Source organism: Amblyraja radiata, chromosome 14 (genome assembly GCF_010909765.2).
Source record: "Amblyraja radiata isolate CabotCenter1 chromosome 14, sAmbRad1.1.pri, whole genome shotgun sequence".
Lineage (NCBI taxonomy): Eukaryota > Metazoa > Chordata > Chondrichthyes > Rajiformes > Rajidae > Amblyraja > Amblyraja radiata.
In genome coordinates, this window is record NC_045969.1 from 31,060,908 (window position 1) to 31,074,023 (window position 13,116).

The window sequence follows — 13,116 nt, forward strand, 5'->3', positions numbered from 1 at the left end:
CGGTGGAGGCCGGTTCTCTGGATACTTTCAAGAGAGAGCTAGATAGGGCACTTAAAGATAGAGGAGTCGGGGGATATGGGGAGAAGGCAGGAACGGGATACTGATTGGGGATGATCAGCCATGATCACATTGAATGGTGGTGCCGAATGGGCCTATGGCCCACTCGAAGGGCCGAATGGCCTACTCCTGCACCGATTGTCTATTGTCAAAATGAATTGTTCTGCAAAAAAGTTTAAACTTCAGAAGCATTTATTTGTATGTGGATTGGATTGTGGAAGGTTCTTGAAGTCAGAATTATGTTGCAAATTTGATTCTAAAACTTGACCATAAAGAGCAAGATGTATCACATACCGTATTTCCCGGCGACAAAGACGCACTCCAATTTTGAGTTGCTGAATTTTGAAAAGACAAACATTCGCCATGGTGGCGGCCATTTGCATTGCTAATGGTCTGGTGAATCTCACAGCTCAGCTCAAAACCAGTTGGGACTGGAATAATCTGAAAATCATTGGTTTCCTCGGATTTCTTCTCGGCAGTCTGTCGGGAATGTTGGGTGTTATCCGACAAGCCACTTCACTGCTTTAGGAGCTGCTCCTGGTTCCCCAGGGCTTAACCTTTAAAGTGAACAAAGCTGGCCACCAGCAGGTTGGTGCGGGGAGTGAGACCAGCCACTAGATTGTCCAACTGGCCCCCACTCGCTCTGTGGATGAGGCTGTTGATCGACTCTTCAACCACTCCACGCTGGCTGCAGTTGGCACCTTCCAGCTGCACCTCAGGATAAAAGCGGCAGAAGCTCTGGCAACGCCTCAGACCATCCTGGAAGATCATCCAGGTGCCGGTGGACATTAATGCATGTCCTGGGAACGCTCGCTGTCCCTGATCTCCCCACAGCTGCTGTCGGAGAGGCCCAAAACGTAATGGAATTTGTCAGCGTTAACCCCTTTGCACCCAGTAACAGACTGGCCAATACCATGTGGAGGTACGGAGGGGAGAGTGCCCTGGCCCCTGACCCTGTTTTGCAGACGCCATAATACGGGCAGTGTTAAAACAATTTTCACTGTGTATGTATAGGAAGCGTTAAACAATTAATGCTTCCTATAGGCCTATGATCAACCTAACCTTTGCCCTCCAAGACGCAGGTAATTTTTCGGGCCTTATTTTAGGGTAAAAAAATAGCGTCTTCGTCGCCGGGTAATACGGTAGTCTTCTACTGGCTGCCTAATTTGGTATTTCCCATATAGAGTAGTGTTTCATTCAACTGCCTTTAAAAGAAATTTGAAATAACTTATTGTAAACTATTTCATTTTACATTATTCATGCTCCTGAATCGATGTAAACTTTTATTTTGTTATAAATCCCCAACATGAAAAGTTAGTGCAAGATGTATCAAAATATTCCACTTGCAGCAAACTGACCAATTTGGCATTTCCAATACTGTATGGTTTCTTCGATCTGCTGTTAACTTTTAAAAAAAGTTTGGAATGCCTTGCTGTAAACCACTTCATTTTATGTAATTCATTCTCCTGGATCGATTAGAAAAGTTTTATTTGGTTATAAAACCTTTTCCATGAAAGTTATTGCAAGATGTATCACAAACCCTTCTCCCGGCCCTTCTGCCTAACTCGTCTGCTAACCAAGCCTTCAAAGGTATAAATTGAATTTAGCTAAATAAAGATGTCACACTTGTCATTCTAGGTACTGCTCGAGGTATTGTCGTTAATACGGGTGACCACACTGTAATGGGCAGAATTGCCACGTTAGCATCTGGACTGGAGGTTGGACAGACTCCGATTGCTTCTGAGATTGAGCATTTCATCCACATCATCACTGGAGTGGCGGTCTTCCTTGGTGTGTCCTTTTTCGTTCTCTCACTCATCCTGGGATACTCCTGGCTTGAAGCAGTCATCTTCTTGATCGGAATCATTGTTGCCAATGTGCCAGAGGGATTACTCGCCACCGTCACGGTATGCAATGGCATTTCATTTTTATTCAGCCAGCTTTTTGGTAAACCTGGTGTGGAATCTGGCCAGCTTACATTCCAGTGATTCTAAAAGCAGAAGAAACGGGGGGGAATTTGGAAGGGTTCTGAGAAATTAGATGGGTTTTGTACCATGTAATTTGAAGGGAAATGTGTTATCAGATTGAGCTAAAAACAAAATGCTGGACCATCCTTAAAAAGTTTCAAAGCCTGCAATGCCTGTCAGTTTCTCTCCACAGATATTGCCAGACCCACTATTGTGAAGAAGGGTCTCAACCCAAAACGTCACCTGGCCATTTCCTCCACAGATGCTGCCTAACCCACTAAGTTACTCCAGCACGTTGTTTTGCTCAAGATTCCAGCGACTGCAGTAACTGCAGTGCTGCAAGCAGTTTGCATTTTGCTCCGGATTCTAGCATCTGTGCTCTCTTGAGTATTTTAAGACCAAGCAGCTGTAATAAAATAATATTTAGTTTTCTTCCCTTCTCGCTGTAATAGATTGTTGGTAAAGGTGATCAACAGGCTAATGGGTTACACATTATGATATTGGTGGCTGAAGCATTTGGCCAAACGATCGATTTGTCTTGTTTCTAGGTGTGCCTCACCCTGACTGCGAAACGTATGGCACGGAAAAACTGCCTGGTGAAGAATCTCGAGGCTGTGGAGACACTCGGTTCCACCTCTACCATCTGCTCTGACAAAACTGGAACGCTGACACAAAATCGAATGACTGTAGCTCACATGTGGTTTGACAGCCAGATTCATGAAGCTGACACAACTGAAAACCAGAGTGGTAAGGAAAATAGAATATTTTTTGGTCTGATTATATGACTTTATTCAGTCACATTTTTTCAGAAAAGGACATCTTTTACCTCATCTTTGCTTTGAGCAATTAAAAAAATTGGCTAAACTCCATGAGATGAATAGGTGCATATATTTAGTTTGAAATATCTTTGTCATGTTCGTATGTGGCTGCCTCTTGTCAAAGAGCCAGCTGTGCAAGTAAATTCTTGACGAAGTCCAAATTATAATAGTTGTCTGTTGTAGTTTACCATACAATACAAAGTTAGGAGGTTTATCAATTATCTTGCGCCTAACTGCTGCTGCATTGTGCTGCTCATAGAGAGACTGATTCATATTGACTTGTCATTTGTCAAAACTCTTCAGACATTTTTAAAGTTGTAGAAGTTAATATAACACAAATTCTAAAATTATGAAAGTCGATCACTCCCAAAATGTGATGACAAAGTCCAATTTAACTTTGTGTTTAACCTCCTTAGGTGTATCTTTCGACAAGACTTCACCAACTTGGACTGCCCTTTCCCGTATTGCTGCATTATGCAACCGGGCTGTTTTCCAGGCAGGGCAAGATTCTGTGCCAATTTTGAAGGTGAGCTTGGTTTTGTGCTGTAGCCCTCCATCATATTAGTCGTCTCGTGTCAATTATGGAAATTTCATGATTACAAATGAGTGCAAAAGTAAGCATTACTTGGCATTTTCTTCCCAGAGCTGCTGATTAAATATCTGTGAGGCATAATGTTCTTTTAAATAACAACCAACTTAAATTTTAAATTGTTCCCAACAGTAAAGTATGGTGTTGAATCATTTGATAAGCTATTTGATATATTTACTTAAAGCTCTAAAGTAAGCTACATTTATATTGACTTGTATCAGATTTATTTTCTGTGGCAGTTTTGACCTGCTCTTTTAAAACGCTACGCTTCATTACCTTAACTCAGGAACTTCCTGTGTGTGCTGGTAGAATTAGACTGTAAGACTTTGGAGCAGAATTAAGCCATTCAGCCCATCAAGTCTACTCTGCCATTCCATCAGCACTGATCTATTTTTCCCTCTCAACCCATTCTCCTGCCATCTCCCCGTAACCTATGACGCCCTTCCTTATCATGAACATATCAATCTATGCCTTAAAAATACCCAATGACTGCCTCCGCGGCTATCTGTGGCAATGAATTCCACAGATTCACCACCCTCTGGCTAAAGAAATTCCTCCTCGCCTTTATTTTGAAGATATGTCTGTTTATTCTGAGGCTGTGCCCTCTGGTTTTAGACTCTCCCATTACTGGAAACATCCTTCACGCATCCACTATGTCTAGGCCTTCCATTGTCTGGGAGGTTTCAAGGAGATTCCCCCCTCATCCTTCAAAACTCCAGCGAGTCCAGGCCCGGAACCTTCAAATGCTCTTCGTACGATATTCCAATCAACCCTGAGGTCATTCTCATAAACCTCTGGACCCTCACCAAAGCTAGCACATACTTTGTCAGATATGAGGCCCAAAAATGCCCACAATATTCCTAATGTGCTCTCACCAGCGATGATAAAACGTCTGATGTTGTGTTTATTGTATTCTGTATGCCATATAATAGATTTGGAGCTGATATTTAAATCTCAAAACTTCAGGTGAGTGGAGTATGTCCTGAAATGATTTATCCCATTTTAAGATGAATTCCAGTCCTTGGAACATTTGAGGACTCCAGTGAGTTTACCTTAACCCTGTTGAATAATGATACTTTTATCATTAGCATTTTATATCTATCATTGGTGTAAACCAGCATCTGCAGTTCCTTCCTACACATACATTTATCTTCCCTCAGTGGATTCCCTGAAATGTGTGAAATCAGAACTGTCTGAAGAAACACTGCCAATAAATATGTTAAAATGTACTGTTAAAATCCAGTGTGATTCACTGGAATTTAGTAGGATAAGAGGGGATCTTATAGAAACATTAAATTATTAAGGGGTTGGACAGGCTAGATGCAGGAAAAATGTTCCCAATGTTGGGGGAGTCCAGAACCAGGGGGTCACAGTTTAAAAATAAGTGAGCCATTAAGGACTGAGTTTAAGAAAAACTTTTTCACCCAGAGAGTTGTAAATCTGTAGAATTCTCTGCCACAGGAGGCAAAGGGGGCAATTCACTGGCTGTATTCAAGAGGGAATTGGATATAGTAACAGAATCAAGGGATTATGGGTGATAAAACGGGAATGTGGTACTGATTTTAGATGATCAGCTATGATCATATTGAATGGCGGTGCTGGCTCGAAGGGCCGAATAGCCCACTCCTGCACCTATTTTCCATTCAATATGATCATAGTTGATCATCCAAAATCAGTACCCCGTTCTGGCTTTTCCCCCCTTAGCCTAAAGAGTTAAATCTAACTCTTGAGAACTATCTGTTTCTGTGATACTTATATCTGTGATACTAGATGAACTAATCACCATTAACCAACCATCTACTTTCCAATTTCATTCAGAGAAGTGTTGCTGGAGATGCCTCAGAATCTGCTCTCTTGAAGTGTATTGAGCTCTGTTGTGGATCGGTTCAGCAGATGAGGGATCGCAACCAAAAGATTGTGGAAATACCGTTCAACTCCACCAATAAATATCAGGTAAAGAGAGATTCAGCAAGGTTGAGCAATAGCAGCCCGTTAGAAAGCTACGTGACAATTTTAGATTGTACCTAGGAGTATCAGATCAGATAGGGTTGACAAAAGCATCTTAAATGAGAAACCCAAGCAAATTGAGAATCAGGATTGGGATGAAATGCTCCCAAATACCCTCTTTTTGGATTCAATTGGGTATTTATTTTAAATGCTATTTTTTTCCACCTATTTCCAATTTTGGTAATCCTTTACAAAATTGCAATACATCTGATGATCTTTTGTGTTTAAGAATGAAGGCGCTTTTATTTTAACATTCATCTTTGGTTAATTCTGGATAATTTCATTAACTTTATTATGTGAGTTTCCTTTTCCGGTGTTAAATTCATTGTCCATCTGGAAACATGTTATTGAATGACACCAGAGATGCTCAGCAGGTCAGGCAGCATCCGTGGGAAGAGAAAGATGAGTGACATTTGAGGTTGGAGATGTTTAAAGATACAGCGTGGAAACAGGCCCTTATGTCTACCGAGCCCACATAGACCATCAATCTTCTGCGTTATCTCACTTTCTCATCCATTCCCTAAATATTCAGAGCCATTTAGAGGCCAATTAACCTATAAACTGCACATCTTTGCGACTTGGGTAGGAACCAGAGCCCCCGGAGGAAACTCATGGCGACACAGTGAACCTGTAAACCACATACAGACAACACCCGAGGTCAGGATCGCACCAAGGTCTCTGGTGCTGTAAGGTAGTAGCTCTACTTCTGCACATATTTGCTATGTTTCTACCAGCTGCGCTGCTATGCTGCCCTCTGACAGAACTGAAAAGGAGACAAAAGCTGCAGGGAGGAGAGGTGTTTCTGACACGGTCAAACTAGGGTGACCACTAGGGTAGGCTGTAAATGCAGTTATCTGGTTCTGGCAGCAGTTCTGCCGAGGCTTCCTACTGGGCATTTTGAAGTTTTGGGTCCTGACTCGAAACTTCGCCTATCCATTTCTCCATAGATCCTGCCTGACATGTTGAGTTTCTCCAGCAGTTTGTGGGTTTTTTTTAAACCTGCACCTGCAGTTCTTTGTTTCTACATTTTGTTTAACATTCTTTGGTCTTTGCTCTCTCCCACTATCTGCTCCTATTCACTCGTTGATCATATCGTGTTTATAGCTTACTCTTTGTTTTCCTCTATCAGCTACATACCCCTCACTTGCCATGGAGCTTAACATTTTATAAAAGCTTGTTATAATCCCAGGAATTATGTTTTAAAATACAAGGTGCTTTTGTTGTCTTTTTAGTTCCATTAAAGGGTCTCTGATCTGAAACCGTGACTTTTTCCTCATCCCACTGACGTGGCTTGATCTCCATATTTCCAACGTTTTCTAAATTTATATTGTATTTCCGACATCTTCACAAACTGGTCGTGGAAGTCTATCTTATTATAAGCATTCCAGGCTGGTCTTTGTTTCACCAATTTTTATCTTTAGCTATCCATACACGAGAATGAAAAGGGTGACAGCCGCTACTTGCTGGTGATGAAGGGAGCACCGGAACGGATTCTAGACCGCTGCACCACTATCCTTCTGAATGGCGAGGAGCATCCCCTGAACTCCGAGATGAAGGAAGGTTTCCAGAACGCCTACATGGAGCTGGGTGGCTTGGGGGAGAGAGTGCTAGGTAAGGATTGAAATTTGAGTCTGAAGGCAAGGGTGGAGATGAGACCTGTACTGAAATCCCACAGGGTAACCAGGGAATTTAAATTCAGTTAATTAAGTTAGCTGGCATTTTCAGAGCTATGGCCAAACTAAGTTGAATCCTCCAGATTCAGGGACAGTTTCTTCCCAGCTGTTATCAGGTAACTGAACCATCCAACCAACAACCAGACAGCAGTCCTGAGCTGCTATCTACCTTACTGGCAACCCTCAGACTGTCTTTGATCGGACTTTACTTGATTTTATCTTGCACTAAGCGTTATTCACATTATTCCCTTTATCATGTATCTGTGCACTGCAGATGACTCAATTGCAATCGTGCATTGTCTTTCTGCTGACTGATTTGGATGCAACAAAAGCTTTTCACTGTACCTCGGTACACGTGACAATAAACTAAACTGAAAGAGCATAACTCAATCTTCCCAGATACGCTTCCAAACAAGGCACTTATTTGGGAAGATAGGCTCAGTTTATCCAAATACATTTGACCTGGTGAATTTATTTCCTTCTCTTGCAGGGTTCTGCCATTATAAACTTCCTGACGATAAGTTTGTTGAAGGGTTTCCGTTTGAACCTGAAGAGCCAAACTTTCCTACCGAGGGTCTTTGCTTTGTTGGACTGATGTCTATGATTGATCCACCTCGTGCTGCTGTACCAGATGCTGTCGGCAAGTGCAGGAGTGCTGGGATCAAGGTAAAGTCAAGGGTGGTGCTGATGTGTGGAAATTAATTTGTGGTGAGATTTGCAGCATTACATTGTTCTGCTCGAGGTTAGATACGAGATAATTGCACATGAATGCAAGGTGTCAGGGGTTACGGAGAGAAGACTTGATAATGGGGTTGAGAGGGAAAGATAGATCAGCCGTGATTGAATGGCAGAGTAAACTCGATGGGCCGAATGGTCTAATTCTGCTCCTATACATTGATTGGAGGTTCTAATTGTGTACATTATGAAATTTCAACAAAGTGGACCAATTTCGAAAGGACATGGACAGGCAACATTTTGAGTTGGGCACCCTTCAAACCTGACCTGAAATGTCACCTGCCCATGTTCTCCATAGATGCTGCCCGATCCGCTGAGTTACTCCAGCACTTTGTGTTATACTTTGCTAATATGCCAGTCATGATAGTTAAGAGGTTTTAATATTGTGAACTTTCAAAGCTGTCAACTTTAACATTCTTCTGCTTTGCCTGAAGAATGCCGGTTAGCTTGGTGCTAGTTCATCATGACTTGGTGTGAGTTAGCATAAGGACATTTTTTTCAAGAAATCAGTTTTGTGCATGTAAGACTAAGGAGGTCAGCAAGCAGTGGAATTGGTGAAATCATGAGTTATGGCAGTGCAGAACAGGATTTGAATAGATGAACTGAGGCAGAGTTGGAATTGGGCATTAGGAAAAAAAATATACAGGTCCACCGCTGATTTTCCGGCAACTGATGATCTGACGCCTCCTTTAGTCCAGACAAAATCCCCAGTATCCTACAGTAGACTGATCAATGGAGGCATAAGACTGCAAATGCTGGAATCCTGAGCAATAAGCAAAGTGCTGGAGGAAATGGACAGGTGACATTTTGGGTCATGTCCCTTCTTCAGACTGGAGAGTGGGGAGGGAGGAGGGGGGGGAAACTGGAAGAGAGAGGTGGGGTGGGCAAGTGATAGGTAGATAGAAGTGAGGGCGGCAGCACGATTGGCAGATCGTTGGGGATCGTGGTAAAGGCTAGAGGTGAATAAGAAATAAAGGGATGTCAGGTAAGGAATGAGGAGTGAAAGTAAAGCCAAGGTGGAACATGGGTGGAGAGGAGTTCCGCGAGCACTTTGTTTTATTCAGTGACTGGTCAAAGCAGGTTCTGGTGAGAATTCCAGGCACCATCGGGTGTGGAAAGTGACATTGTTTTGGGATAATGGTGCCCAAGGGTGGACGAGAAGTAAAACAAGTCCATGGGGAACATTAGAAAGGAAAGTCTGGGGTGTGGTAAGTGAAGCCATTAAAGGTGATTCTCAAGCTGCTCCTGGAAAGGTGAAAATGGACCTGGATAGGTGCAGACCCAAGGAACTGCAGATGTCGGAATCTTGAGTAAAGCACAAAGTGATGGAGGAACTCAGCAGGCCAGCCAGCATCTGTGGAGGGAATAGACAGATATTTTTTTTCGGATCAGGTCCCTTCAGACGTGTTTGAATATGGATCCCAACCCTAAATGTCAGCAATCCATTCCTTCCATAGATGCTGCCTGATACACTCAATTACTCTCGCACTTTTGTTTTACAATGGATGTCCAGTCCTGCCATCGAGGTGACAATTAAACGACTTTGTGATCAATACTGCAAAAGGTTCCAAAAGAGATACCTTTGATTAAGAAATCACAGGTTTTTGGCCATTTCCCCTCAGTTGTGAGTTCATTATAGCTCTTCCTACTTTGGGATTCATGAGCATATTAACGTTATCAGATTATTAACAAAGTGGTGGAAAATAATTATTAAAACCAATCCCTGCAGAGCGATTTTGATAACTAATTTGCATAACTATTACTGATACCTTTTCACAATAATGCAGTCACTTCCTTAATTTTAAATCCATTATAATCCCAGTGGAGGGCAGTTTATAAAACAAAATCTTTTAGTGCAACCTTTTCAAGAGATTTGCCAGATGTATGTCGACAGTTATTTAAATGACGAGGGTGTATTTTTTTGAGAAGGCTGCTGGCATTTTCTTTTGCATACTGATTCCTATTTTGAATTTCATAGGTTATAATGGTAACTGGTGACCATCCAATCACTGCTAAAGCCATCGCAAAAGGTGTGGGGATCATCTCGGAAGGCACTGAGACTGTAGAAGACATTGCTGCTCGCCTGAACATTCCTGTCAGTGAGGTTAACCCCAGGTAATCGCAGAACAGTTGTAATGTTTGGCTTCCATCTTGTTTGAGATTATCTAACTGCAAAACAAAGTGCTGAAGTAACTCTGTGTGAAGAAGGTCCTGATCTGAAAGGTCGCCTATCCATGCCCTCCACGGATGCTGTTTGTCCTGCTGAGTTATTCCAGCACTTTGCTTTGTTCAAGGTTACAATATCTGCAGTTCCTTGTGTCTATTTAACTGTTGGATGAGCACAAAACCAGTTTGGCCAGGTTTTCTCGTTCTTGTGTGCCGCTGGAGGGGAGTGCTGCAAGTGTTCCATCATTCCATAACTCGTCAACTGACTTGCTCAATAAAGATGTAATTGCTCAGACCATAAAGTACCAGATTTAATTTGAGAATTATATGGGATTACCTGATCGCTGGACTACAGCACTGAGGCACTGCTTCAAAAAGGCAGCCAATGTCATCATAGACCCACACAACCCTGGCCATGTCTTGTTTGCTCCGACTGTTGAGAAGTTATAGAAGTCTGAAAACTGTGACCCGGTTCAAGAACTGCTACTTCCCAACAACAAAACTAACCTCAATGATTATGTCTTTGGATGCACTACTGATTTTATACTATTATTGCTACGCAATACAGGTCCACACCGAGTTTCCAGCACCCTTAGTCCCAGAGCCTTGATGGATTATCTGTTTTGCCGGAGTAACAGAGGACATGACCTCCAAGTGGAGTCCAATGGTACTGGAAACCGGGGGGGGGGCTGAGATGACACCCACAGAAGTAGGCTGTGGGAACGAACCCGCCGGTGTAGTGAAGTGAAATGCTTTTTGCCATTTTGCAGCACACAAAAAAAGAATACAGACATAACACCAATGAGAGTCTTAAACACAAAGAACATCCCCCCACAATGGCTCCCACCATGAGGGAAGCCACAAAGTCCAGTCCCCAACCCCAGTTCACCCATAGTCGGGCCTATTGAGGCCTCCACAGTTGCCTCTACGGAGGCCCGATGTTCCTGGCCGTTCTCGCCGGGTGGTGGTCCTCCGGCGTCGGGAGAGTCCTCACAGCGGCATGGGAACCCTGGAACGGCCGCCTCCGTACTGGAGGCCGCGGCTTCTGAAGCCGACAAGGCCGTGCCGGATGGAGCTCCACAACTGGCGATCTCATATAGAGATCCCAGGCTCCCGATGTTAAGTTCAGCGCCGCAGCTGGCCGCTCCACAGTCCCGCAGCTCTGCGATGTTGTTCCCGGCGGTCTCAGCTCACCGGAGCTCCAGCGCGGCGACCCAGGCAAGGCATCGCCCGCTCCACGATAGCGCTCCAGCGCTGTGCCGCCGCCGAAGCCGAGGTTCTGGGCAGTCCGCGACAGGAAACGCCGCTCCAGGCCCGCTGGTAGGCCGCGAGGACGGGTCGAAGCTGCAGCCCGGAGAAAAGCTGCCTCTCCGACCAGGTAGGGACCCTGAAAGGCAGTTTCCCCCTTCCCCCCCACCACCCCACTCCCCACACAAAAAAGCCTAGACCTCCAAACAAAACACTTTAACTAACTAAAAATAAAAAGGTGAAAAGACAGACAACTGCTGTACGCTCTTGTAATTTTGTCCAGATCAAATGAGATGCCAGACCACCAGTTGCTGAATTTTTGTTTATTTATCTTTACTAGTGCGTTTACAGGCCTGTAGAGCTGCTGCAAGTTAGAATTTCTTTGTTTTGTTGTCAGTATATATGACAATTAAACACTGTTGACGGAAGTTAAAATTGGTTTCTTATCTTAAACCTAGATGGATAATGCAGAGGGTGAAAATACCAGGCATTATTGTCACTAAATGCTTCTACTCTATTTGAGGGTGTATCTGGCTTGTCTGACAATAGATTTTGCCTTGATACAGTAACTCCTGTTCACTTTCCAGATGTTACTTATCCCAGCTGTGTTTATAGCAGCGTTTCTCAAACGGGTTCCCCGGAATGCTAGGGTTCCGCAAGAGGTCGCTAGGAGTTCCGAGAGAAATAGTGATAAATAGGCTAATCATATGTAAATGCATTTTTGAGTCATTTTTGCGTTTAATTTTATATTCGTAATTTTATTATACACGTACCACATATTTAGTGACGTCACATTTAGCAACGTCTATACGGCGCCAGTGTGAAATGGCCATCAGTGGACAGGAGCTGTACATGATGGATTTGTGTATCATCAAGTGACTCACTCGAGTATGTACAGTCTCCATCAGTCCTGTCCGTGCTTCCTGGCGTGCATGTACAGTCCCTCATTCACCCACGTTATTTAGTAATTTTTACCCAACATTTAGGGATGTTATATGGATTTAAAAAAATTAAGTACGCTTGTTTATTTTTGTTAGATTATCAAAAGTTTATTTGTGTGTGTTTCAGTTAGTTTATGAAAAGTTTGTGTTTCAGTTTTTTTTGCTTTGTCAATAAACTTAGAAAAGCCTAAACTAGTTTTGCTTAAACTAGTTATCAGAAATATATATTATGTTTGCCTTATGACCCTTTAAGTTTATGAAAGAGAAAGAAAGATTAATAAAGATATATAATAATTGTTATGTAGTAATTCCCTGAGACATGAAAATTATTTCAGGGGTTCCGCAAGGGTAAAAAGGTTGAGAAACGCTTGATTTAGCATTTATTCTGCTTTTACCTAGAATAATACGTGTTGAATTGCTTAAAAGAAAATTAGGGATGATAGTAAATTGTGAATATATATTGTTGCATTTTGTATCACAGGGATGCCAAAGCTTGTGTGATCCATGGAACAGATCTTAAGGAATTAACCCCAGAACAGTTGGATGACCTTTTAAGGTATCACACTGAGATAGTCTTTGCTCGGACTTCACCTCAGCAGAAACTGATTATCGTGGAGGGCTGCCAGCGACAGGTAGGAAACTAGACTTGGAACCTAGAACAGTACAGTACAGCACAGCACAGCAACAGGCCCTTCAGCCCACAATGTCTGTGCCAAGACCAATTCTTATCTGCCCGCACAGAATCCATACCGCTCCATTCCCTGCATATCCATGTGCCTGTCTAAAAGTACCTTAAATGCCTCTGTCATATGTGCCTCCACCACCATCAACCCCAGTAGTGTATTCCAGGCACTCATTTCCCTCTGTGTAAAACAAAATCTTGTCCTGTGCATCACCTTTAAACTTTGCCCAACT

General features: G+C 43.0%; 1 protein-coding gene across 1 annotated transcript in view; it reads left to right on the forward strand.

The window, feature by feature from the left end:
• Positions 1–13,116, forward strand: part of atp1a1 (ATPase Na+/K+ transporting subunit alpha 1) — a 54,135-nt gene that overhangs the window by 29,331 nt on the left and 11,688 nt on the right. The window contains exons 8-15 of the mRNA XM_033033002.1: positions 1,696–1,964; positions 2,573–2,771; positions 3,259–3,368; positions 5,250–5,384; positions 6,860–7,049; positions 7,602–7,777; positions 9,825–9,961; positions 12,683–12,833. Of these exons, the coding sequence (XP_032888893.1) occupies positions 1,696–1,964; positions 2,573–2,771; positions 3,259–3,368; positions 5,250–5,384; positions 6,860–7,049; positions 7,602–7,777; positions 9,825–9,961; positions 12,683–12,833 (1,367 nt within the window). The remainder of the gene's footprint in view (positions 1–1,695; positions 1,965–2,572; positions 2,772–3,258; positions 3,369–5,249; positions 5,385–6,859; positions 7,050–7,601; positions 7,778–9,824; positions 9,962–12,682; positions 12,834–13,116) is intronic.